The sequence below is a fragment of the Telopea speciosissima genome, chromosome 4 (assembly GCF_018873765.1).
Source record: "Telopea speciosissima isolate NSW1024214 ecotype Mountain lineage chromosome 4, Tspe_v1, whole genome shotgun sequence".
NCBI classification, from domain to species: Eukaryota; Viridiplantae; Streptophyta; class Magnoliopsida; order Proteales; family Proteaceae; genus Telopea; species Telopea speciosissima.
This window is the reverse complement of record NC_057919.1, coordinates 433328-458912: the sequence shown is the minus strand read 5'-3', so window position 1 is coordinate 458912 and position 25585 is coordinate 433328. Positions and strand designations below refer to the sequence as shown.

The 25585-nt window shown below is 38.9% G+C and overlaps 3 protein-coding genes across 3 annotated transcripts; 1 reads left to right on the top strand and 2 right to left on the bottom strand.

Annotated features, from left to right (window-relative positions):
* The first annotated feature begins 129 nt into the window (after positions 1 to 129).
* Positions 130 to 15562, top strand: LOC122657385. The gene is made up of 4 exons (XM_043852078.1): positions 130 to 459; positions 729 to 874; positions 2360 to 2503; positions 15533 to 15562. Exons 1-3 carry the CDS (start codon positions 186 to 188, stop codon positions 2471 to 2473), a joined length of 534 nt encoding a protein of 177 aa, XP_043708013.1. The 5' UTR covers positions 130 to 185; the 3' UTR covers positions 2474 to 2503; positions 15533 to 15562.
* LOC122657384 (nucleobase-ascorbate transporter 7-like) lies at positions 3169 to 10702 on the bottom strand. The gene is made up of 14 exons (XM_043852076.1): positions 10546 to 10702; positions 9605 to 9702; positions 9336 to 9512; positions 9154 to 9254; positions 8982 to 9057; positions 8680 to 8739; positions 7402 to 7586; positions 5503 to 5599; positions 5179 to 5265; positions 5016 to 5074; positions 4285 to 4376; positions 4055 to 4132; positions 3531 to 3691; positions 3169 to 3444 (listed from the first exon to the last, which is right to left on the bottom strand). The coding sequence occupies exons 1-14, from the start codon at positions 10661 to 10663 to the stop codon at positions 3226 to 3228; spliced, it is 1608 nt and encodes a 535-aa protein (XP_043708011.1). The 5' UTR covers positions 10664 to 10702; the 3' UTR covers positions 3169 to 3225.
* Positions 15563 to 15850: 288 nt separating the features above from the next.
* Positions 15851 to 17157, bottom strand: LOC122658127 (eukaryotic translation initiation factor 5B-like). Its single transcript, XM_043853029.1, has 3 exons — positions 16680 to 17157; positions 16505 to 16571; positions 15851 to 16231 (listed from the first exon to the last, which is right to left on the bottom strand). Exons 1-3 carry the CDS (start codon positions 17102 to 17104, stop codon positions 15851 to 15853), a joined length of 873 nt encoding a protein of 290 aa, XP_043708964.1. The 5' UTR covers positions 17105 to 17157.
* Between the last annotated feature and the right edge of the window lie 8428 nt (positions 17158 to 25585).

Genomic DNA, 25585 nt, shown 5'->3' with positions numbered 1-25585 from the left:
TCAATCCGTCATTCGATACTCAATACTCAGTAGGCGACGGGGCCGCTAAACTGCTAAAGAGTGTGTGTGTGTGTGTGTGTGTGTGAAGAGGACATCAGTTGAGTAGCAGGGCGATCAGATCAGATCAGATCAGATCAGACCGGATCGAAGCATCAAAGCAAATCGACGCCGAAGGGAAGTGAAATATGGGGAACTGCCAAGCAGCAGAGGCAGCGACGGTGGTGATACAACATCCGGGGAACAAGATAGAGAGGATTTACTGGTCGGTGAGCGCCCAGCAGGTGATGAGCTCCAACCCTGGCCACTACGTCGCACTCCTCGTCACCTCCTCCCCGTCCTTCTTTCCCAACTCCCAGAAAGCCTCCGCCACGCAAACGCCCATCGTTAGGCAGCTCAAGCTTCTTCGTCCCGACGATACTCTTCATATCGGCCAGGTTTATCGCCTCATCACATTCGAAGGTACCACACCAACGGACCACGATCTTATTCTCCTCATCTTGTTCTTTTCTTTTTTTCATTTTTTATATATTAAAAAAACACCAATTGATATTTTCTTGTGATCTAATAAATATAGTAACAGGGGTTTTGTCCTCCCCATTCTTCCCCAACCCCGCTGCTCTGCTCTTATCCTCTGATCAGACTTTCAGTTAAATCTTTTTGATTCTTTCGTTCTGTAAGAGTTAATGGCAAAAACAAAACCGATTTACAGAAGCGAATATTTGGTGCAGAGGTGCTCAAGGAGTTTGCTGCGAAGAAATGCGTGAAGTTGGGGAGGCTGATGAAGGAGACGGCGGGTGATAGGAGGAAAGACGGTGGTGGTGCTGTGAAGCCACCGCCTCTCCCATCCAAGTCGGAGATTCCTGTTTCGGTTAAGGTAAGTACAGACTTTAATTCTTTCGAAACCTCTTCGATTCCTAATCGTTAACTGGTAGTAATGTAATGTTATGTAATAGTAGGCACAATCTAATCTAATGAAGTTAGAACTAACTTTAACACTCATGGAATTAGAAATCTAGAAATATTAAAATTGATTGGCCAATTGTCGTGGTGCCCCCGTGACCCTTTATTATTTATGCCATTCTCTTCTGGTGTCGTTAGTGAGATGGAACGAATTAAGAAAGGAATAGATTGCAGAGAGGGAGAGAGGGAGAGAGAAAGAGAGAGAGAGAGAGAGAGATTACGTCTTTTTCTTTAAACTTAATGTCTCATTGACTGCATATCATTCTCTTTAGATGTTTAAAGTGTCTAGTTAATTACTTTTAAGGTATGAAAACCCGGAAAGAAAAGAATTAATAATTACTGAAGATCTTCCTACACCACCCCAAGCCAAGGGCCCAAAGACAAAGCACACATATGGATATGGAATAGGTTACATCTTATGCTTTTTTCTTTTTTTGTTTGCTAAAAAGCAAACCGATCATATATAACTTAAAATGAAGGAAAATGTTGTTCCACAGTTCCTGGTCATGATGGATCGCCCCATCTCTAGAGCCAGGACCATGGAGCAGGGTTTTAGTAATCGGTATTTGCCTCGGGATCGATCTGGTTCAGTCACATTTTCTTAAAAGAAACTTGAATTTTTATTTATTTATTTTTTTTTTTACATTTTTACCGTTATCCATACCAATCCATCGATACAAAATTGACCCAAAATCAGTATCATTGGAGACCGATATCATTACGAATTGGCCAATCCAACCAATCCGATACCAATTCCTCAAACCATGCCATGGAATGACTTGTGTATATGTGAATTTCTGTGAAGCATTCCACCCAATAAATATTATAATTATTTTATGAGTAATAGAACGTTAACCGGTCGTTCACAAGGCGTGGTGACCACACCTAGACACAAAAAGCACCTTGGGCGTTTGGAAATTCAATTTTTACATGGGGGTAAGATGGTAATTTGACATTTTGTTCAATATAGAGTGCCTTCTTCACCTTCTTCCCCTCAACTGTTTTGATTGCTCAACTTGGCGGGTATGGTGTCTTGCATTCCATCGTTTGCATGAGTGGGCTAAATCCGAAGGGCTTTTAAGAGGCGAGGGTTTTCTTATATAGGGTTTCACTATAAATTTGTAGTGAGGGTTAACCTTATTCTCCATTGATAGTGAAGTAGATTTCATACGTGACTAATTAAGGAGTAAGGACTCCTTCTTTGTCATGGGCTTTAGGGTCCCTTCTTCTGGGTTAATGGCGTGTAGTTAACTGTCAATTATCAAAACACCTCTAAGCTACCGGAAATGCTTTTTGTATTGTATGTCAATGTTTTAAGGATTCTTTTGAATGCCTTTAATCGATTATGTGTAGCACTAATTAACTTTTGTTTCCTCTGTCCACCACCAAGGAATCCCAGGTGGAGCCGGAGGTTCAACGGCCGGCGGGTAGCAGCAGTGGCGGTCACAGAATGGGAAGGAATCATGGGCAATGGCGGCCAGCTTTACAAAGCATATCAGAGGTTGAAACTTGAACAGTTCACAACTTCTCTATCTCTCTCTCTCTCTCTTCCCCCCTCCTGGATGGATGGATGTATTTTAGGTGTGGTTTTATAGGTTTATTTGCACTCTCCTGCATTCTTTTCGTGTTTTTTTACTACTGCCCTTCTCCCTCTCGTCCGGATTTTATTAACACTTTTAAACGGGGATATATAAGTTTTGTTTTGTACTGGGATATTGTAGTGCTCTACACGTACATGCACTTTAATTTTTACATTCGAAGAAGCTCAAAGGGAACTCTAAACATGAAAATCTTATCGATCGATCCGCCGGGAATCCCACTATGCATGCCCAATGATTTGGCTAAGGGAATGGAAGGGAGCAGCAAATTTTAGAAGCATATATATAGATCCCCAAACAATAGTTGCAAATTTTAGAAGCATATCCTATATATGTTTGGCGATACCAACTTCGACTTGATCATATCATTTATCTTTTATCGATCCTCAGGGGTCACAATTCACAATATATGTATGGAACCTTGCTAGCTCTCAAGTAAATATAATGATAAATATTAATTTCACAACATGTAGAAGTTCTTAATTAGTTGATCAAATAAATGTACGTTTTGCCAATGCTACTAGTCTTTTACGCCCCATAAACTAAACCCAATGTGTTACCGGGATCTGCCTTTGCTGGGACCGTCATTGGAAAGTTAGGTATGATGATGATCTTGATCTCTGGACGAAACTCCAAGCTGGATCCAAGCTGGAGGCAAGGACTTGCATTAAAATGATGGGAAATATTTATTGAGGTTGTATGGGAGTGAATAGAATTCTTCATTCCTATTATCATTCTTGAAAACCCTAAACTTCTCCCACCAATGTGAGCCGCTGTCTCTTCGTGTTGTGGGGTCGCCTCGATCAAGGGTCAAGTCCAGAAAGAATGCAACAATCGCTGCCACTGTTGCATGGGATGTGAAGATGACATACAAAATGTCGTTGAACTGCCAGTAGTGGCAAATAAATCAATCAAAATGTTCCAGGGGAGGGGTGGCAAAGATAAATATAGCTCTATGTCAAATATCCTCACCCATGTAGAACGTGTGTGAACAGGACCATGACCCGAAAACACTACATATTCATTGAAGTATTCCGGCACGGAAAGGCCCATGAAGAAAGAGAAGCCTAGTATAAACTTTGTTCTGAAACTGTTGAGGTTGCAGAACTGAAGGAGACCAAGACCCGCAGAAACTGTTCTCACCAAAATAGATCATGATCAGAGAAGTCCATTACTCATCATAAATTACTGCAGTACAGAATTCAATTATGCAAAAGTATTTCTTTTAAGTCATAATAGAAGTGTGGATAATAACAAATTATTTTTCCTAGAATGTAAATGAATTTTTAATCCACTTCAGCTTAACTAGACATTTACCCCATCAATTGCAACATACATATTAAAACAAAAGGTAATAATAAAAGCCAAACTCAAGCATGATGCACAACAACAACCACACATCATCTGGTTTATATTTGTTATAACAGAGCTCACTTAATATAGTTTCTATGCAAATAATCTCAGAGACAGAGAGAGAGAGAGAGAGAGAGACGTACCAACATAAGCAAAGCAGACACAGTACAAAGCAGCCACAATTGGCCATGGAATAGAAGCAAGAACTGCTCCAAATTTCCCTGTTAAGAAACATCAATAATTACTCCAATTGATGATAGATGGAATGAAGAATATCCATATTCTTCTGGTTGGTGACATGAAGCACTAACAATTAATTCAGGCAAGAGGGAAATTCCAAAAAAGATTTTGATTTGTAAATGAACCAACGTACCCAGTATAGAAAAGAAAAGCATGAACAACGCAGAAATCTGAATGACTCTCCGACTTCCTACTTTTGTTAATGCCAATAGACCCGCATTTTCACTGTGTATGTAAGAAGATAAAGTAAGACCATCTACATGGTGAAACAAAGGTGCTTGAATAATGATTAATGACATCAACCCCCTTTATTCAATCTAGCATGCCAAACATGTGCAGCTCTGGCAGAGCGGTCACTTAGACCTCAATACCCTTCACCCAAAGTCAACCAATCAGATGATGGTCTTTTATTACAAGGACAGCATAGTTTAATAGAAAGGAGGTTGGATAATGGAAAAAAGAACTCCAAACTTGTTCTTTCTCTATTACTCGATCTGCAACGCACTTGACGACTGTTTGATATGATTCTAAAAAATGTGAACTCCACAGAAGTTGTGGGATCCACTTTTGGTAGAAACCATTCAAACATGGATCAGGTGTGTTGCAGAATGGCTACGGGAAAAAATTAGATCCCGAACTGGGATGAATAGTGGGTGCAACATCAGCTGGCCTGGGTTGGATAATTGAAGAATTGTCAATAAAGCTGAGCTCGAGGCCTGTCCAATGTAGTTCAACTCGAAGCCCAAAATTCTCCCAGGCCGAACAGAGTTGCATCACCAATAATGAATATGCAGATGTCCTGACACAAGTATCGTCTTCTCCAGGAAACAGGGCACACAAAAGAAAATTAGGGAAGTTCATTACACTGATGCGGTAGAACCATTTGCCGTACCAAAGATCCCATCCAGAAAAATCCCTATTCCCTGCAACAAGAATTATAAAACACATGAAGTAACATGTCAGGAATCTACTGCACCTCATAATCATCTCAGAAATAAAAGTGAGACATCCTAGAATGATCCAGTACCAGCCACCCAACACCACGACTGAGGACAGAAGGCGGCACAGGTGTGGCACTTGAAAATCTTGACACTGCAATTAATGTGCCCGTAGACTGCAAATGAAGAAGTAAATGTAGAAAGCAAATAAGCTCAATGTGGTCCCTTGTTATTCACTTTATAAAATTTAAGCAGAAAAATCTATTTTCAGAACCAAATGGAAAACATTGGTAGTTCCATCTTTGCAGAAAAGCCAGGTTGCAAATAGTCGCAGATCAATCACTTGCAGGGTAAATATGGATATTGCCATGTTAGCTATTCAGGCACAGCAAGTACATGGAAAGCTTCCATACCTCGATAAGAGCAGCAAAAGAAGCGGCCATCATGGCAAAAGCTTCTCCAGCTTGAAAAGTAGGTGCCCCCCATTGAAATGGGTATGGAATCCTTATCCTATATGTAACAAAGGAAGACAAGATGGTGAACTTTATCAATGTCAGCAGGCAAACCAGCTGAACCACAATTTAGTTGCTGAAGGAAAGCCATCATGTACAAATTAACAAGTACATGACTTGTATTCATACTTCAGAAAGAATCAAAGAACCAGAACCTACAGGAAATGCTTTGTGCAATAAAATGAATAAGCCAGTGTCTACATTAAAGTCAGAAATTTCTTTCACGCACCCGGAACATTTTGATTGGGCTATTACTAAAAACAAAAGAAAAGAAAAACTAAAGGAGAAGGACAATCTAAATCATGTGGCAGCTTCTAGTTTTCTCCTGTAAAGAATTAATTCTTCATTGCCACGAAAATTGTCTGATTTCTTGCTCTTGTAGGAGAATTGAGGACAGAAGAATCAAATAAACTTTTCGAATTGGGAAGATAACCTTGTGGTTGGACAATATTGATCAATATTCAGGTGCGTAATGTTCTGGAAACAGCCTCTCTGCGACAGCAGGGGTAAGGCTGCATACATTATGACCCTCCATAGGCCCTGCAGTGGTGGGAGCCTCGTGCACTGGGTACGCCCTTTTTTATTTTTTATTCAGGTGCGTAATGTATGTTATGAGGTCAAATATACAAAACTTATGAAACAACATGTTGGTTCTCTCCTGAGTCCTGATGATGAGGATCTGTAAATCTGATCATCACAAATTTTATGTCTATAACCATGATAACTTCAGTTTCCCTGGCAGGAAAAGGAAGATGTACTTTCTTCCAATTGCTTCCCAAAGTTTTTAAAGTGAGAGGTCCCTGCAAGAGGTCAAAGCACACCTAGTATCTTAGGTGTAATATGCAAGGTGAGGCATGTGCCTGACTGAAGTGTAAGTTTTAACAAAATATAGAACAAGTATTAGAACACTTTGAATAAAGTACTATGATGCATAAATTACAATTTATGAAGTGTAAAATAGCCTATAACAATTAACACAATATATTAATAAACATCACAGAATTACATAAAAGTAATGAGAATCAAGTTGATACCAATATGAACGATAACAATTCCCAAGTTATTACAAGCATGATGACAAAGTCAAAGCTCTACACCTTAACCAAGATGCAAAATACAGAGTGGGTTCTGTTTGCTCAACCAAACAAGACCTCAGGCTACAATAAACAAACAAACAGAACTTAAGTTATCTCTGCCTAAATACAGCAGTGTACTGAAGGGAAGAACAGAGCACAAGCCTACTGAACTAGAGTCAAGCGCAAGGGATTTGCACTGTCAGTTTGCCCATATTTATCTGCAAAAAGTTCTCACAATGTCACAGACGGGCATGAAATTCAGCAGGATGACTGGGATCAGCATGGCTTGTCCTTATCAAGCAAGACAGGGTTAAACCACTATGGTCCTAGCTGATGTTTTAGCCACATATCTTGATGTTTTACCCAAATCAACCAAACCACAAAAGTTCTAAGATCAACATGAAACTAAGTATAGATGGCGTGGTTTAGCATGGTTTTGGTTAATAATTCTAGATTTCTAGGTGATAAAAAGTTGACCAATTCATTGGCAGTCCATGAATCAGGAGGCAAAATTCTCATGTCGTACCCTCTGAAAATAGGTGAATAGCAATGCCACAATAGAGTCGGCCCAAATTATATCATAAAGCTGGAGTCAAAAGTAAGATACTGACTTAGCTAAACATAATACTTCTCTAGCTAAACATATCAACTGAAAAGTAATTCCTATAGAACAGAATTTGCATTATATTCATCCAATTTATTTAGTTGGAATGCAACCACTCACCATGGAGCAGCAGAAAGTAGCCCAGACCGATCAGTCCGGCAACTAGCCTGGGTGCTTGGTGGTCTGTGATTATATGCACCAGACTTCGTGAGAATATGCGCATAGACCCATACAATTGCAACTGAGAACAGCACCGCAAAACGATCACCTCTGAACCTCTTTAATGTTAACATGTGAGGAAGGTACTGCACAAAAATTTGAAAGTAAAATCTTACTCCTTAATAACTCTAAAGGAAATTACCAGAAGAAAAACAGCAACCTAACTGTGAAGCTTGTGGTGACAACAAATGTTGCAAAAAAGAGTCAAACCCACCACCTAATTCCTACCAACAACTGTTCTAGATCAAAATCAGCAATGTAAAGTATTGCTTCAATGAAAATGATCCACTGGACAGCCATAGAGGCTCAACCCACTCAAGGCACACACCTCAAGTGGAAAATAGTGTCTGTGGTTATAATTGCACACACACCTGGGATCAAACCTCATCATCTCTCAGATGTTGTGGTGAAGTGGTTACCATGATCGGCACCCATTAACAACCCACCCTCTCAAAGTTTAAAAAAGGATTTGAAAATATCAGATTTTTAGCTCTATTTCACATTCAAATTTCACTAAAAGATGTTGGGAGATGTTGGATCCATTAGCTAGAGATGTAGTTCCTACAATTCATGTGCATAACAATCTACTGGAATCAAAATTTGCCACCTCTATTTCCACTTAATATGTAATAATTTTTCAAAATCATTTGGTTTCCAACGTGCAAATAAATTTAGACATAAACATGAACAGATTAAATACCACGGGACTTAATCTTCAAGCCTCAATGTAGAAACGCTATGACGGATAGAGTATATTATTACATCTAAATCTGAAGTTTGACACAGCCAATCCAAAGCATAGTGTATGATTAAAAAGCTTGACACATGGCCAACCCAGAGCAGTCTCCATTTATCAAATGTTCAGATTTACCACGTTACACAGTCCCTTCAAAGTAGCCCATCTAGGTGTGCAGCCCCCCACCCCCCACAAAAAAAAGAAAGAAAGAATCATATGCCAGTTTTCCTCTGAAGAAGAAAGCAGAAACATTAAAATCCAGTACAACTAAGAACAAGCAATCCTGGATAATTCAGTGTTGGTAGTCAATCATTACATTACAAGTTTACAACTACTGTTGCCACAACATGACATTTAAAAATTACTGCTTTGAACATGAGTTTTCGATAAAGTTGCAGTTGGCCGTAACCAGTAAACATAAGAAATACTCAGGAGACTCTTACCTGGGAGAAAAGAACCAGCAAAACAAGCGCTGGAAGACCAACTTCAACACAACTTGCCAGCTACAAGCATCAATGGAAAAGAATTTTGCAAATACACAGTTAAATAGAACATAGAAGGAAAAAGTTTGGGTTAGCTTCAAAATAGAGCCAACTAGGAAGTCTAAGTAAACTGATACAATCATATTAATTAAAGCTCCAAACAAGTATCAAACAACTTGACAGCATATGAACTGAAAGCAATCAACTCATACGGGGCTCAACAATTGGTATTTTTAAATCATGAAGAAATTCAGAACTCTTACTCGGGGGAAACCCAGTTGATAGAGACCGAGTGCAGTAAGAGTAACAAGAGGGACTGCAGCAAGAGGGCTTAGGAACCTGAATCGACAAGAAAAGGAACCAAAGCATGATCTATCATATACATGAGCAGAATAACAAGAAGTAGATATCAAAAGCATTTCACAGAAAGCCCACCTGACAATATTTCTCCAGAACCCAAGGAAACCGACGACTATCTGTAAAATGGAAGCAGAGATGAGGGCCCCCTGTACTCCTCTCATTGTCCGTTTGAACCTCTGACAAATAAACGAAGTTAGCACGAAACCATGGAATTACAAAGAGAACACAGAAAGTGCGTGAGAACAGGAAAAAGGAACCTCATGAGGATCTATTATCGTGCTATATCTATTGGCAAGGACGATTGCAACTGTGGGAACAATAAATGTGTAAGAACCGCCAATAACCGTTGGAAGCCGAGTCCCGAAGAAGGACTGTAATAGTGTGTTTAATCCCGCCACAAAGAGCAAGGTCTGTATCACTTGGGCTTTTTCCACCTGCAAAAGAAAGCTCAGAATTAATTGGAATTTATAATAAAAAATAAAAAAACACAGATAAATCGAAGTACCACAGAGTTATTAGTTCTTACAGCGCCACCGCCCATTTGAGGAACAATGATGCTGGGGATGATGACAGTAGTTCCAAGCATCACCAGATAATGCTGGAAGCCCAGTATGATCGCTTCTGCTGCATTTCCAAATTCAGACAGTAGATGAAAGCTATAAGAAATTGTTCTTCGACCCACAATGAACCAGGGAATCATCAATGACCAAATATTGGAGTGCATCAAATTGTAAGCTCAGTAAATAAGCAGAGAAGGGAATGATTTGAAAACAGGGGAACTCCGCTTAGACATTGCATGGGTGATGCATGAAAGTTAAAAGGCTAAAAATTAAATAATTATGGAAATTTGCTTAGACATTGCATGGGTGATGCATGAAAGTTAAAAGGCTAAAAATTAAATAATTATGGAAATTTAAATGGTCGAAGTATGATGATCATCAGACATTCTGTATCGATCAGGTCATCAGAGAGGCATGGAGACATAGAACTAACCAAATGAAATGAAGCTCCGATAAGAAAAGCAAAGAAGCAGCAAAAACAAACTCTTCAGGATATCTTCAGAGAGAGAGCGAGAGAGTGAACGAGAAAGTTAAAGTGAACGATCATCGACATTTTCAAGTCATCAGAGGCATGGAGACATAGAACTAACAAATGAAATGAGCTCGATAAGAAAAGCAAAGAAGAGAAAAACAACTCTTCGGATATCAGAGAGACAGTTGAAATGAAACCACTAAAGCCGACGGAGAGGAGGCGGGAAATTATGATATGTGAACGGAGGGCAGAAGAATCTTGCCAATACGACCAATCAACAAAAATGAGCAATTCTGTACTAAATATAGTCCACGAGACGAAGGCAAAGCTCCCTAATGAAAGAGCCAAAAATAATTCCCAGGATTTCAAGCAGGCAATGCACAACAAAAAAAAATTGCTAAAAAAACATGGAAGGAGGTAAGGGACGACACGCACGCCAATTAGGAGGGCTAGTGACGCAATAATCAACTCCCGGTAGCTGCTCCTTCACCGGATGCGGCTGAAACTCGTCGCCCTTAGCCGCCCCTCCGCCGTTTCCACCACCACCGGCCATCTCTGTTGTTGTCTATCTCGTGCAAGAAAAAGGGAATGATCAGGGTAGTAAAAGAAGCTTTATAAGGGGTTCTAAGACGAAGCAAAAACAGGACAGTGAGTCGACGTCGTCGTAAGTGATGAGTGGAACCAACGACCTGCGGGAGAGATGCTGAAGCAACACAATTTAATTTCCCAGAGACGAATCAAACACGAGAGAATGAAAGAGTCGTCACAAGTTTCAGACAGAAAACACAGAGACTCAGAAATAATGAGCTCTCAGCCCGATTGCCTCTTCTGCGTCGAACGGTTTCCTTGCGTTTCATTTCATACTTAAAAACTTTTTTTTGTTCAAATTAATTAATGGATTAATAATAAGAAGGAAAACAATCAAGAAAAGTTTATAAGAGAAGACCATAAGAGAATTTTTAACTACTACAAGGGAAGAGGACGGGGTGTCACACTCTGCCCGTACTTGACGTCAAATACGTCTAATAGAGGGAGGTGGATTCCACGTGGACTCCACCTCAGGCAGTGTGTTTGGGCATGGAGTAGGATAGTCATTTTTGCCTCCTCTGTCAGATGTACTTGATATCAAGTACGAGCAGTGTAATTGAGAGGATAAAGATCCGAGTGTCATATGACACAATTGTGAAATAGGAGAATTAGATTCTTTGACCGCATGTCTATTGGCAATCCACCGATCATTTGAACAAGCAGTTGTTCATAGGTAACATAAACTTTTAATTTTTAGCTTTCCTGATAAGAAAGTTTGACAATTTGAACCACGGGATAAACGATGTGCCAGCTTTCAAAAGGTATGTATGCATGGGCAAGATCCCACTCTTGATTAGCCACATGTCAATTTTAGTGATTAAATTCAATTGTATGATCCAGTTATATCAATGATATATTTACTCGGAGAAAGTTTTCCTCCACGGGGTTGGAACATTCATCACACCATCCTAGCTAGGGTTCACAAACCCCTATAAGGTTTTAGAATGTTCTCAAAATTTTCTCACAAATCCATTGACCGTGGCCAAAGAAAAACTCATTCTTATTTACTTAAGCTTGATTTATTATGAGACTATTTTCTAAGGAGACTGCTTCCTCACTAATGTTCCTAACCCGAGGCTTCTATAGATCATATTCTTTTTTTTTTTTTCTTTTAATATAAGCCAAAATAGTCTGATAGTTTTGTAAATATGTAATTTGAGATAATTAGACCTATTTGTGTACTATATTTGATGAATGATCCATTAATAAATGATTTTATGTGTGGCCCAACCCACATGAATGAGATCCCAAATTTGTGAAAATGCAGATACAGTTCTACATCAAATGAAGTGCAAATGAAATTGACTAAGTGGTAAAGTAAAGCTTTAAAATATAAGACTATTAAAAAGGAATGCAAGCTAATAATTGTACATGAAAATGAACTGCATATTAAAAAAAACTCTAAAGCTTGATGGCAGCCAACTAGAATTCCTAACCACATCATCCTTTCGCCTTTTGTAGGATTCAGATCCTCCAAGGCGCAGCTGTCCATCCTGCCTATGCTGCGTAGACACAAGGCCGCGTGCAAAGATCTTCTTACTCTTATCTAAGTGCCTTGCCCCAGTGGGGGATAAGACGGTCTTTCCATGCGGCCCTGTGTCTACTCAGCACAGGTAGGACAAACAGCTGTACCGTACATGTCAAGTGTCATAAAGAAACCTTTTTATATAACATGTTTTATCATAGGACGAATTTGCTTGGTGGTAACACCATGCATTGAAAAATCTACGATCATGAAGGGAGTGTATGGACCAAGGTAATAAATATCGATATTGGTGGTTGTATCGGTCACTATCGATATCAATACCGATACAATATTGATTAGGCTCTACCGGCCATATCAGGTGTAAATTTATAATACATCGTTTTTTGGGTTGATATTTCTGATTCATGTCGGTATCAAGCACTAACGATACTGATACTGATACTAATTCGCATCAATCGATATGATACTGATACCTCAATCCACGGTATGAACAACCATGAGAGAGAACACACCTGACCGAATTTGAGTGAAAAAATTTCGCATATGATCAATTCAGAGCATTCACCGCAGTGAATTGCCACATTTCCCTTGCATGTGGCGCAATCAAAGTACACCCATTAAGTATTCCTTTTCTATGGGTAAATAAATACCTATTAATGGTGACAGAGAGAATAGACAACTATGTTTAAGTTACAAATCTGGAAGTATATTTGGGAAATATTCATATTAATTTACATACTTGAATCAAAATGAGGCTATCTCGAGACCATCGAGGCAATAATAAATGAATTAATAATAGAGAATAGAGATAATAAATCTTAATTAAAAATCATTTGGTGGAAGTTGGAAGAAATGGACAGTTACCCTATTTTAAACTTCTACAGTTTGCTAAATTACTTCCAAATCCCGTCCGCTCACCAACTCAGGAATAATATTGATCCACCTTCAACTTTCTGATTACTGTCTTTCACCTAAATTTCAAACCGGAAACACAAAAATTCCCCACTCAAGTCTCAATATTCTTTTCTTATAATCATTTGATTTTTATTGCCGATAAATTTCTTTTCTTTGTCGTGGACCCATGGTTAGAACTTGTAGTGGTCTTCTTCAAATCCCACTTTTTCCTAACAAGTATGTACCTAATTTAACTTATAAATTAAAGTGATTTTTTTTTTTTTTTTTTTTTTCTAGATCGGTTCACTTAAAGAAGTTCTCAACGTGGGTTATCTACATATTTGTCCCACATAGAGAAGTAATTGCAATTTCAACCATTATACATCAAGGAAGTAGTTTGGATGGTCACAAGTGCATTTTTATATTCAAATTCAATAAAATCTCCTCATCTATGCTCATCTAACAATCCATGTGGTAAAGCCAACGATCGTTGGGAGAACCATCTCTAAATAGCAAATACGATATTATACTGACACCATTTGCAAGTTACTTGAAAAGACATAAGCGTGCAGACTTTGGTCCACTCCAAATTTCCAACCGTCCACCGGTCACAACCAATCCCACCTTCCTCTATAGTCTCTCTCTCTCTCTTTTTTTGTTGGTAAGCTTTTCTCAAAAACTGCAAGTTGCAACAATGACCAAATGGGGGTGGATTTGTCACCATGTCCATCACACCCATTTGTCAAGTCAATTGGTAATCAAATTTTTTTCTTGCTCATTTTTATAGCCACAAGAATGGGGAAACTTGTTACCAAAGTTGTGGCATATATATATATACAACTTTAGTTATTTCCCACCAATATGATCAACTCTAGTTCCCCACCTGCAGAAGGAAAACCATTTGGAAATAAATGGTAATGGAAAATTCTAGCCCAAACCCGTAATAAACTATTCCCGAGTTCCTGTACATGGGAGTGTTCTAGAGACAATATTGTACTTGTATCCATTGTTGGATTGTTCATCAAACTAAATTTAAACAATAATTGATTTGCATTGATTTTATTTGGGTGTTTGGTTGTTCTAGGATCATGCTTTAAATTGTTTGCAGGCATAAATGGGTATAATATTCATCTGATTGTCGTATTGTGTGCTGTTGAGAGTGATGGTTTCAAATACAAATGTGAGTGTTTTATAATTGTGTATATCAAACATGATCATTTGAGAGGCCTGTATGGATTGTTGTCAATTGTATGTGAAATAAGTTTTTTTTGTAATAGTTTATACTTGGCCTTTGAACTTGATAGGTTTTTATAATTGCAGTTAAATATTATGCATTTTGGTATACCAAAGGTTGACATCATCCTAGTTGTATATTTTTTTGGTAAGAATCCTAGTTGTATATCAATGCATTGGATTTATGATGTTTTTCTATAAATGGAAGAGTTGTTGAATACGGAATCCACTTCTAAAATATGTTGAATATCATGTCTAAAATATGTTGAATATCATGAGAGTTATATATGATCATGATCGAATAGAAATTTCAAGCTTGGTAGTGGAAGGGCTAAATCATAATATATATATATTTTTTTTTTGAAAAAATATAAGAATATCTTATTAGGATCATCCAATAAAATCTCACCACTTGAAAAAATGAGTAATATAAAATTTTCAGTATCAAAATATATAAATAAAACAGTAAAATATATATAAATATCAACTTATGTTCCCTAGCTTGATCAGTGTTGTATTCCTTTAGAAGGTACGCAATTCTGGATTATCAGGAAATCCTGTCCCTATTGTGCTTTGCTTGACAAAGAAGGAAATAACCTAAACCACATCTTCTTATGAATACTTTTTTCAAACCACCAATGAACTTCTCCTATTTATCATTAGGAGTGCTGTTCTCTGTGCCACAGCACAGGCTGGGGGTGGGTGCAATGACCACCCTGTTCCTCTCCACGTGCTACCCATGTGCCTGGACACAGCCTGCGTTGCGGCACAGAGAACGTTCTCCCTTATCATTAAAGGAAAAAAGATAGTCACACTGCCGGTGTGTAGTGTTCCTTTCACATGTACTCTGAAATTTTTTTTTAATATAAAGTCTTTTGGCGCCAGAGGAGACACGTCTTCCACACATAATGCGAAATCCTATTACATTAATGCATTATCAAAAGCTTTCATCGAAAATTAAAAAAAAATGCATTATCAAAAGCCTGAGAGGCTGTGACCCAAAAATTTTAAAAAGCACCAAAAAAAAAAAAAAAAAAAAAAAAAAGGGCCTGTGAGCTGTGACCAATGGCAACTTCTTCTTCTGCTCTTTCTTCTTTCTTTCCTTATGACGATGAAGGAGACGACGACCAACCTGCTCATCAGTATGATTGATCAGCTACGCCAAATGCCGGCTGGAATCTGGATGAGATTAGTGACCAACCGATTACCTTTGCCTTTCATCTCTCTCTCTCTCTCTCTCAACCACACACAAACTCAGGATCACGCTAAATCATCAAGGGGAACGCCTGAGAGGAAGCAGGCCGTTGGGGCTGGATTCACGAAACACACACACACACACGACTTTGTCTTTCTATTTGGATTTAGCTTTTTGAATCCCATTGCCATCGGAGGTCTCCCCCTTCTTTATCCACATTTGACCACCGTCTCTGGTGTTTCCTCCTTGGCCAAACCCCCAACCCCTTCCCCTTCCCCTTCCCCTTCCTCTTCCCCTTCTAAACTTGGAACTCCCACAATGCTTTTCACTCCCAGCTCTTAATGTCATCGACCCTCCTCCTCTTCTTCTTGTCCATGATGATTAGCAACCGCAAGATCCCCAAGCTCCCCCGTAATCTCCACCACCTTTACAGTTAAATTCACCGATTCCTTCACTCCCGATGCCCTAGCTGCCTTCTCATCAGCTGTGCCTTTGCTCCCCTGCCGGATTCCGACGCGGATCCTCTGCATCCTCACGGGCTTTTTATCGCATTTAACTGTGATTCTCTCTTCGTCACCGTTCTCGAGCTCCTTCTCTTCCACTATTCCAATTGGAGCTTCTTCTTCCTTCATCTTCGGCTCCATTTTCTTGTTCTTCTTCCTTACCCTCTTATTCTCCTCCTTCGGCTCTACTCGAATTTGATTCCCTTCTTGCCCGTTTTTCGCCTGCGACTGCACCCTAGCTGCCTTCTCATCAGCTGTGCCTTTGCTCCCCTGCCGGATTCCGACGCGGATCCTCTGCACCCTCACGGGCTTTTTATCGCATTTAACTGTGATTCTCTCTTCGTCACCGTTCTCGAGCTCCTTCTCTTCCACTATTCCAGTTGGAGCTTCCTCTTCCTTCATCTTCGGCTCCATTTTCTTGTTCTTCTTCCTTACCTTCTTGTTCTCCTCCTTCGACTCTATTCGAATTTGGTTCCCTTCTTGCCCGTTTTCCGCCTGCGACTGCACCAGGACTCCAGATTCGGATTTCGCTTCCGTCTTCAAAGTCATTGTTTTCTTCTTGTTCCTATTCTTCTTATTTTTCTGCTTCTGTTTTGACTCTTCCGGTTTCTGTCCCTCCTCATCGGAAATCCTCCCGTCCGCCGCGATGCCGATGGCAAAACCTCCTCCTCCTTTCTGCTTCTGCTTTGACTCTTTCGGTTGATGTCCCTCATCAGAAATCCTTCCGTCCGCCGCGATGCCGATGGCAAAACCTCCTCCTCCTCCTTTCTGCATCTCAGAACCGATCTCTTTCTCTATCCATCGTTTCATCTCCGATAAATTACGGGGATTCCTCCGATTCGACCGACCGGAGGCTTTGGCTTCTATCGCTTGCGCTCTTTGAATTTCGTGAAGCTTTCTCTCCTTCTCTTTTTCTCTCTCCATTTCTTGCTCTTCTTTCAGTCTCCTCTCCTCAACAAGCTTTCTTCGCTGTTCTTTTTCTTCGTCTTCCTTTTCTTTCTGCCTCTGCTCTTGTTCTTTGAGCCTCCGTTCTTGGAGTTGCTGGAGGGTGACGTAGTTCGACGGAAGCGATGGGAACTTCTTTTTCTCCTCCATTATTGGTTTTCCCCGCACACTTAATTCAGACTCTGAAACACTCCAGAACAAGAGATCGGAGACAAACTTCGGGTAGAGGAACTGGCATTAATGTTGGCAATTGGGGATTACGATTCAAATAGAGGTAATTTACGATTTCTTGCCAAGCAAGAATGACTACCTCAGTCGTTTGCGTCGCTTGATACTTTCCCTTTCCCCCTTTTCCTGGTGAAGTTTCTGTTTCTGAGTAAGTCTGAGTAAGTCACAGTACTCTCCATTCTCCAATGTGAAATGATTTCTATACTTTTTCTACCGCTGAGTTTCAATTGTAAAAATTGCCACTAGTTTCCTAATTATTACGGGTTTACCATTCGAAAAAGGACATAAGCTCACTCCCGAGTCCCGATCACTCTTAGGTGTAAGTTTTATTAATAAGGATGTCAAAACCAAATCGAAACCGGCTACTGAAATTGAATCGAATTGTTTAAATCGAAACCGGTAGGCTGTTTAGTTAAATTGTCCGATTATGATTTTAAAAATGATATCATTTATCTAATCGATTCGATTCAGTTTGGATCGATTAATTCAATGGTTTCAAACTGTGTAATCTAATTAAAATCGATTATAATCAAACCGTCTCTAACCGTTTAAAAACCTCAGTTTCAAGAAAGCTATTGATTCGTACTGTTATGTGGCTATGTTCTTTTGGATCTCTGTATTTTGAAGTTCTGACTTCCATTGTTCTTATTTCATTCTTAATTTTTATATGCGTCTTCCTTAATAGTTATGTGCACTGCCAAAGGCCCCCATTTTCTATTAAAAAATACAGCAAGTAACCAGTGTAAATTAGACTTAGTAAATGGTTTATGAAACCATCTAGAAACCATCTAACTGAAACCGTGTAAAACCATTTAACTGAAACCGTTCAAAAGCCGTTTAACCGAAACTGTTTACCAAACAGTCCAGGTTTTGATTATGAGACCGTTTAGTTAAACGGTCTGGCTACAGTTTCCACCCTCAAGCAGCCAAAATCGAACAGAACCGTTTAACCGAAATCAGACCGTTTAAAATCTTTAAGTTTTTAAGAATTTGGATAGCGGAAAAATTACATGATTATACAACATAACAAAACTATACATCCATAGTTTTATTTAGAGTAAATATCATCTCCTCCCCTCCAAGTATCCATAATATCAAACCCCTCCCCCGGATTTTGAATAATGATACTGCCATTCTCTACTTTTGAAAGATTCTATCAATCGTACCCTTTTTTTTTTTTTTTTTTTTGATGAGAACAGAAAAAGATAATACTTAAGAAACCTGATAGAATACATATTGTTTGTCTTGCGCATAGGTCGCAAGGTTAAGGGCTATGGCTAGACAAAAGTTATCTTTAAACTTAGTAAAGGATATATGTAGAGATCTATCACTTATATACATTAGATCTTTAATATAAATATAAGGCCAAGGATAGTTAGTAGGGGATGGAAGAGCATTGGCAATGATTTGATTTGAACACCAAATCTCCTTGATCTCCAAGCCTAAATGCGTTGCATGATCTAGACTAGTCCTGATGCTATACAATTCTGGTTCCTAGACCATAGTAGACAAAATATTCCATGCAGCAAAACACAAAAACCTTCCATCCAACAAAAAAATGTACGACCAGTCTTCCAATCTTACTCTTGGAGTCTGGATTCCTGCACACATTAAAATAGGATATTTAAGCTGAGGAATAGATAACCATGAAACCAAGTTGCAAATATTGTCGTGCATCTTAAGTACATTATTGGGAGAGAGGGGAGGGGGTTGTAACTGTAAATCCGCTATCCAGCGTGAGACTTGGTTAATCACCCATAAAGCATTCGATTTCTCAGAACCAAAGATAACTTTGTTTCTGGCCGACCAAATGAAGTAGCATGTAATAATAAACACCTCAAAAAACCAAATGGTCGAGGCCTTATCTAACTGTCTTGAAGGAAAAAAATTAAAACAAAAGTCGCTCAGGGAATCGTAGACCAGAGATTCAGTACGTAGACCAAAAGGTCCAGCCACCCAAATATGTTTGACCCAATCGCACAAAAGGAATAGATGCTAGTAAGATTCAATACCATTTCCACAAAAGGAACAGGAGGGGTTGATCTGAAGCCATTTGGAAATGGAAGCCTTGACCGGTATTCCTACATGTATCATACGCCAGAAGAAAATTTTAAATTTGGGATGAATCTTGAGTTTCCAAAAGAAATTCCACCATGAGGAAAAAACGTCATTAAGTGACGATGTAGCATTTAAATTTTTTTTAAAACCCCATAATACCCTTAATGTAATTTTATTTCAAATTTGCCCTCTTCGACCCCAAAACCCCTTGGATTCAAATCATCTATTGTGAGAGCGACAAGTGTTGACAGAGGAATCTAACGGACATTTTTTAAAGGATTCAAATTTCCTTTATAGAAGACAATTAGATGGGTTAAACTGCCTGTTAAAACAAAACAGACCATTTCAAACCAACCAAACCCAAAAGTTAAAAAACCAAAACCAAAACCCTATTTTCACTACCCACTTCCTGTCACAGAAATAACTTATCGTCTTTTTCCTCTCAAACACAGAACCCTCCAAAATCCCCTTCCTCGCCTTCGACACTGATACAAACGATTTGCACCTCATAACTCCAATTTCCACGACCTTAGGGCCACTCTGAATCTTGCCACAAATGGAACCAGAGGCCTCCGTATGAACAACGTTTACATTGAGTTTCCAGTTCACTGAGAGAAGAAGACGAGAGGAAGGGGATTTTGGATGGTTTAGTGTGTGAGAGGAAGAAGGCGAAATGTGTAGACCCAGTTTCGTTTCTCCATCGTGAATCTCTTTGATTTTGAAAATAGGGTTTTGTCCTTCAAACTCCAATTTCCACGGCTTCTACTATTTGGTATTTTCCAAATACGACGTGTGGGCTTAATTAATTATTGGGTCGATCATTGATGGGAATCAAGAAATACAAGGGCTGACGTGGCTTGCTACTATTTTATTGAGATGGACCGGACCAGCCTGACCCATTGTGGAAGTGGGTTAGGGTTTGGGGAGTATTATAAATACTAATGATGAGGGGTCCCTGCAGCCACTATTCTCTTTTCTCTTTTCTCCACAAGAAAGGGAGTTGTGGGAGAGTCTAGGGGACTGTGGAAGATCTCCATCGCGGTTATCCAAGATTATTCATGGATTTGCAACCATTATTGATCGGATCATTATTGTTCTTCGGCTTATTCGTATCTATTCTTCACCAACATACGTGGGTGCCAGGTACGCCTTATTTCCCTGTTCTTTTTATTCAATCGTGTTCTAGATATTTATATGAGGATGGATTCGGGTTTGACAAAACCCAATGATTTTCTAAAAAGTGGCATCAGAGCCATCCATACAGACCTAGAATCGATTGATTGTTTGTTTAAGAACATGAATCGATTTTTCAACGGCGAAAAATGGATTTTTGATCGGATTTACGGTGAAACTGTATGTTTTTTTGCCACTGCCGGATTTTTTCATCGGATAAAAATTAAAATTTTTATATAGGATTGAAGGGCTCATAGAGAAGAGTATTTCAGTGGGTGGATCGCCACCATCGGCGGCCGGACGCGCCGACTAAAGTGGCAAGTGAGATCCACTTGCCGACGAAGTTTAAAGAAAAAAAAAAAGAAAATTGATAACGATTATGATGTCATCATGACGTCGTAGGGCTGGTGTCACGATGACGTCAGCGGACTGCTTGCGGGTCACGTTTGACCAGGTCAGAGATGGACCCGACCCGGTCAAATGGACCCCACCAAAGATTATTTGACCTAGTCAAAGTTGACTTGACCCGAGACCGAATTTTGACCCATTTTTTGACCCGGGAATCCATTTGGGTGGACAGGCGATTCGGTTCAGACGAACCAGATAGGTTTGGTTTGTTCGGTTTGAACTGATTCGATTCTTCCCTTAAATAAAACAGAAAAAGGGGTAATTTACATATACCACCCCTGAGGTTTGACGAAAGGATACTTTTACCCCCCAGTTTTGAAAAATTCTGCATTCCCCCCTGAGGTTTGCAAACAATAACAAAAAAGCCCATTCCGTCAGTTCATGACTAACAGTGTTAAAAATAAGAGGTGAACTAACAAAATTACCCTTGCAAGAAAAGAGAAAAAAAAAAAGAAGAAACTGCAACTCATCTTCCCCAAATCGATTGGGGAAGATGAGTTGCAGGTATCCTTGTAGGGAACACCATGGAAGCCCATATCTCAGAGAAAGCTCGGATTCTGGTCTCTAATGGAACCCTAACTTCCCTCGATCTCTTAGCTTGTTGACTTAGTCAAGCACTAGGCACCCATTCATAAAATCTTTTGTAATTTGGTTTCTAAACCTCTTCTTCTGAGTCCCATTCCCTTGCAAGAGTTGAGCATCCAGCTTATTCCCCAACCAGAGAGAGAGATGGTTGAAGCAAAAATAGTTGCAGCAATTGTTGTCAGTGGTGTGGGTGAGATCCTGAACAAGCTGATCTTCATGGCAACCGAGGAGATTGGTCTTGGGTGGAATGTCAAGGAAGAGCTGTATAAGTTAAAACGCACTGTGACTGCCATCGATGCTTTACTAAGGGATGCTGAAAAACAACAAGAAAAGGAGACTGTGAGACTATTCCTGACAAGGCTTAAAGATGTAACTTATGCAGCTAAGTTTTGGATGAATTCGGTTACCAAACCACGAAACTGCAGGTGACAAACAACAAGGTTAGCAATTTCTTGCACTCAATTTCAGTTCCTTTTAAGTCAAAGATGGCTCACAAGACCCATAATATAAACAAAGAGTTTGATGAAATTAAAAGTTACATGGATTCATTCAATTTTGCAAGTGCATCTATACCCACAAATCTTCAAAATAGAAAGACCACCATCATAATCGTTTATGGCTGTTGTATAGACTCTATCCATGTCGAGTACTACGATAACGACGGCAAACCCTTTCTAGCAAAAATCTTTCTGGTCATGGATGACACATGTTAATCCTATTTTGTGATCTATAGATGCAATTCTCGAAGCTTATCTAGGGTTAGGATTATGTAGTTTTGTGAACATTATATGCAGCAATCAATTGAATGTGTAGCTGGTTTTGCGTAGGGTAGGGTTTCGCCTTTCAGATTGGCCGAATTTCTAGGTTTTGTTTATTTTCAAAAAATTTCCCTTTATAACCAGCGTCTTAATCAGTGTTGCCAATCCTGATTCTAAATCATCCCATTACAGTTTGTTATGGTGTCAGCTTTGATCCCATCGGATCCACATCCATGGTGTTGTACCTGCAACTCATCTTCCCAATCAATTTGGGGAAGATGAGTTGCAGGTTTTTATTTTCTTTTCTTGCAAGGTTAATTTTGTCAGTTCACCTCTTATTTTTAACACTGTTAGTTATGAACTGACGGAATGGGCTTATTTGTTACCGTTTGCAAACCTCAAGGGGGTACACACAAATTTTCAAAACTGAGGGGTAAAATTATAATTTCATCAAACCTCAGGGGTGGTATGTGTAAATTACCCAAAAAAAGGGGGGAAATAACCAAAAAACTTCCAATGGCTCGTGTGAGTTCGTTTGGATGAATTTTGAGGTGCGATTTTTTCTGATATATCTGTTTTTTCGTGTTCTTCGTTTTGATATGCAATTCGACATATCTTGGGTAAACAAAGACCATGGTTTTGGCAGTTTTTACATTTTTCAATAATCTTGAATGCATGGTATAATGGGCGTGAAGCATCAGATTGAGCTTCGATTTGGACCGATGTGTCCGATTTTCAGAAATATATTTTGGGTATCCTGTTTGAATAATTTTGATGAACTTATGGGACCCGTTAATGACGATTATGTCACCTTCGGGTGGCGCATGGGGCGAATGGAGCATCGAATTGGGCTCCGATTGGTCTTGTTTTATTCGTAATTTCAAGACCTACATGCTGGTATCTGATTTTGGGACGTTTCATATTTCTAGGGACCTGCTTTAGACCATTATGCTACTTTGAATATATTTGAACTATTTTGGGTTGATCACTGCCACTTGGACGATGAATGTGCATATCACAAAATATTATGGGCGTTTAATGTGTTTATTTTCACTTATATTGCTGCATAACAGGTTGAGGAATTATGAGAGGGTAAAATGGTGATCCATCAAAGTGGTCCATTAAATCCTTTTATGGTTCTGTTAAGGCAACGGAATAGGTAACATTAGCCCAAAGACGGTGTTGCCAAAGATTGACGAGGTGATGTGCACATAGATTGGAAGGGATGGTAGTCTAAGGGTTTCAGATGCCCAAAGGTGTTGGGATTTCTGAAAACTACTGATCTTTTCACGGAAAGGCAGTGTGTCCATCCAAAGATAGTAAACTCAAAGAATTTGGGATGCGTAGCCTAGGGGTTTTCTTATCACCCAAAGGTGGAGGAAAATTTCTGAAAGTCATCGACATCTCACGGTATTTGCAGTACATGCGATAAAATTATTATAATTGAGGTGCATAACCTAGGGGTTTTTCTATCATCCAAAGGTGGAGGGAGATTTTTGAAAGTTGTTGCCATCTCGTGGTACTTGCAGTGCTATAGAGATGTGTGCATTTGACCCGAAAGGACAAGAATGCAATATTATGAAAAAGTATTGTTGATTGATATTTATCATCTAGATTGCATACATACATGTATTTGGTGTGTTGATGATGATAAAGTATAAAACCACAGATTTTATGGTAATATATTGATACATGTTTGAATGATGAATGGATACACGATGGTGAAAGAACATGTTGATTATGTTGTACTATATAGAAACCTTTGATATTAGGATGTTGTATTTCTATATGTTGATGGAAAGTTATGTTATTGACGAATGATAACTTATTATGATAGATGAAATAATAAGTGAATGATTATGGTAACTGTCGGTTAACCAATGTGGATAATGAACCATGAACGAAATAATCCATCAATAAGAACTGAAATGATGAAAGATTATGTTAAAAATTAATTTATAAACCTATGGAGTATAACCGGCCTTGAGCCATTTGACAGAAGCTACTTCTGTGGCATGGATTGAAAGTATAACAATAGTATGGAATGATGAAGACAAACACTGAAATAAAATAATGAATAATGAATGAGTGAATAAAAATCAAGTAGAACATATTAAAAAAATATTGATGCACTTAACAAACTACGATTATATCCTTAAAGAAGTTGATATCTATTTATGCACAAGAAAAAAAAGAAGAACATTGAAAGTGTTGACTTAATTGAAAACAAAAGAAGTAATCAGTTTGAGTAGTTTGATAGTTTTGATTACTTTATGTAGAATTTATGGTTTGAATCTTTACTTTCAAACTTGACTGATTCGGTTTGTTCGATTCTCCTGATTGGTGGGAGTACTTCTTTACATGATTGCTCTGTTTGTGGATTAGGAGTTCTTCTGTATTTGATTGATATGCTTGTTGAGTGGGAGAACTTAAGGGATATATGTTTCGTTTTGATTATAACGCTTCTGCTTGACGTGATGAATAGCACTTGCACGCATGCATATGTCGTTTGAAATGTTGAAGGCCATTTTGGTCCAAAGATGTTCGATTGGCGATGAGCTAAGTCATTTGGCTATTTCTAGCCATGGTTGTTCGATTGGTGATAAGCCAAGTCGTTCGATTACCGACGAATATGACGATGTTCAAAGGTAATCTATGAGTCGTACGATGCTCATGATACGTTTGAGGACCCACAATGAATGATGATGATATTTATATGATCACAAACGTGTATGACATTCCTTGTACAAAATTATCTCAAGGTGGTTCATGTTAGTAAGTAAATCTTTGTTTGTAGCTGACAGAAATTGATATGCCGTATAATGAGGTATATTTTCTGCTGTTGCTCGACATCGATATATTTACTAACTGGATCAATGTTTAGTAGCATTATAGTTGTATTGAGATTCCATGGATACATCTGATATAATTAATCTAGCCTAAGTAGGAGATTGTTAGGTATCTTCCAAATACGACGTGTGGGCTTAATTAATTATCGGGTCGATCATTGATGGGAATTAAGAAATACAAAGGCTAATATAGCTTGCTACTATTTTATTGAGATGGACTAGACTGGCCTGGCCCATTGTGGAAGTGGGTTAGGGTTTGAGGAGTATTATAAATACTAATGATGAGGGGTCACTGCAGTCATTATTCTCTTTTCTCTTTTCTCCACAAGGAAGGGAGTTGTGGGAGAGTCTAGGAGACTGTGGAAGATCCCCATCGCGGTTATCCAAGATTATTTATGGATTCGCAACCATTATTGATTAGATCATTATTGTTCTTCGACGTATTCTTATCTATTCTTCACCAACATACGTGGGTGCCAGGTACGCCTTATTTCCCTGTTCTTTTTATTCAATCGTGTTCTAGATCTTTGTATGGGGGATGGATTCAGGTTTGACAAAACCCAATGATTTTC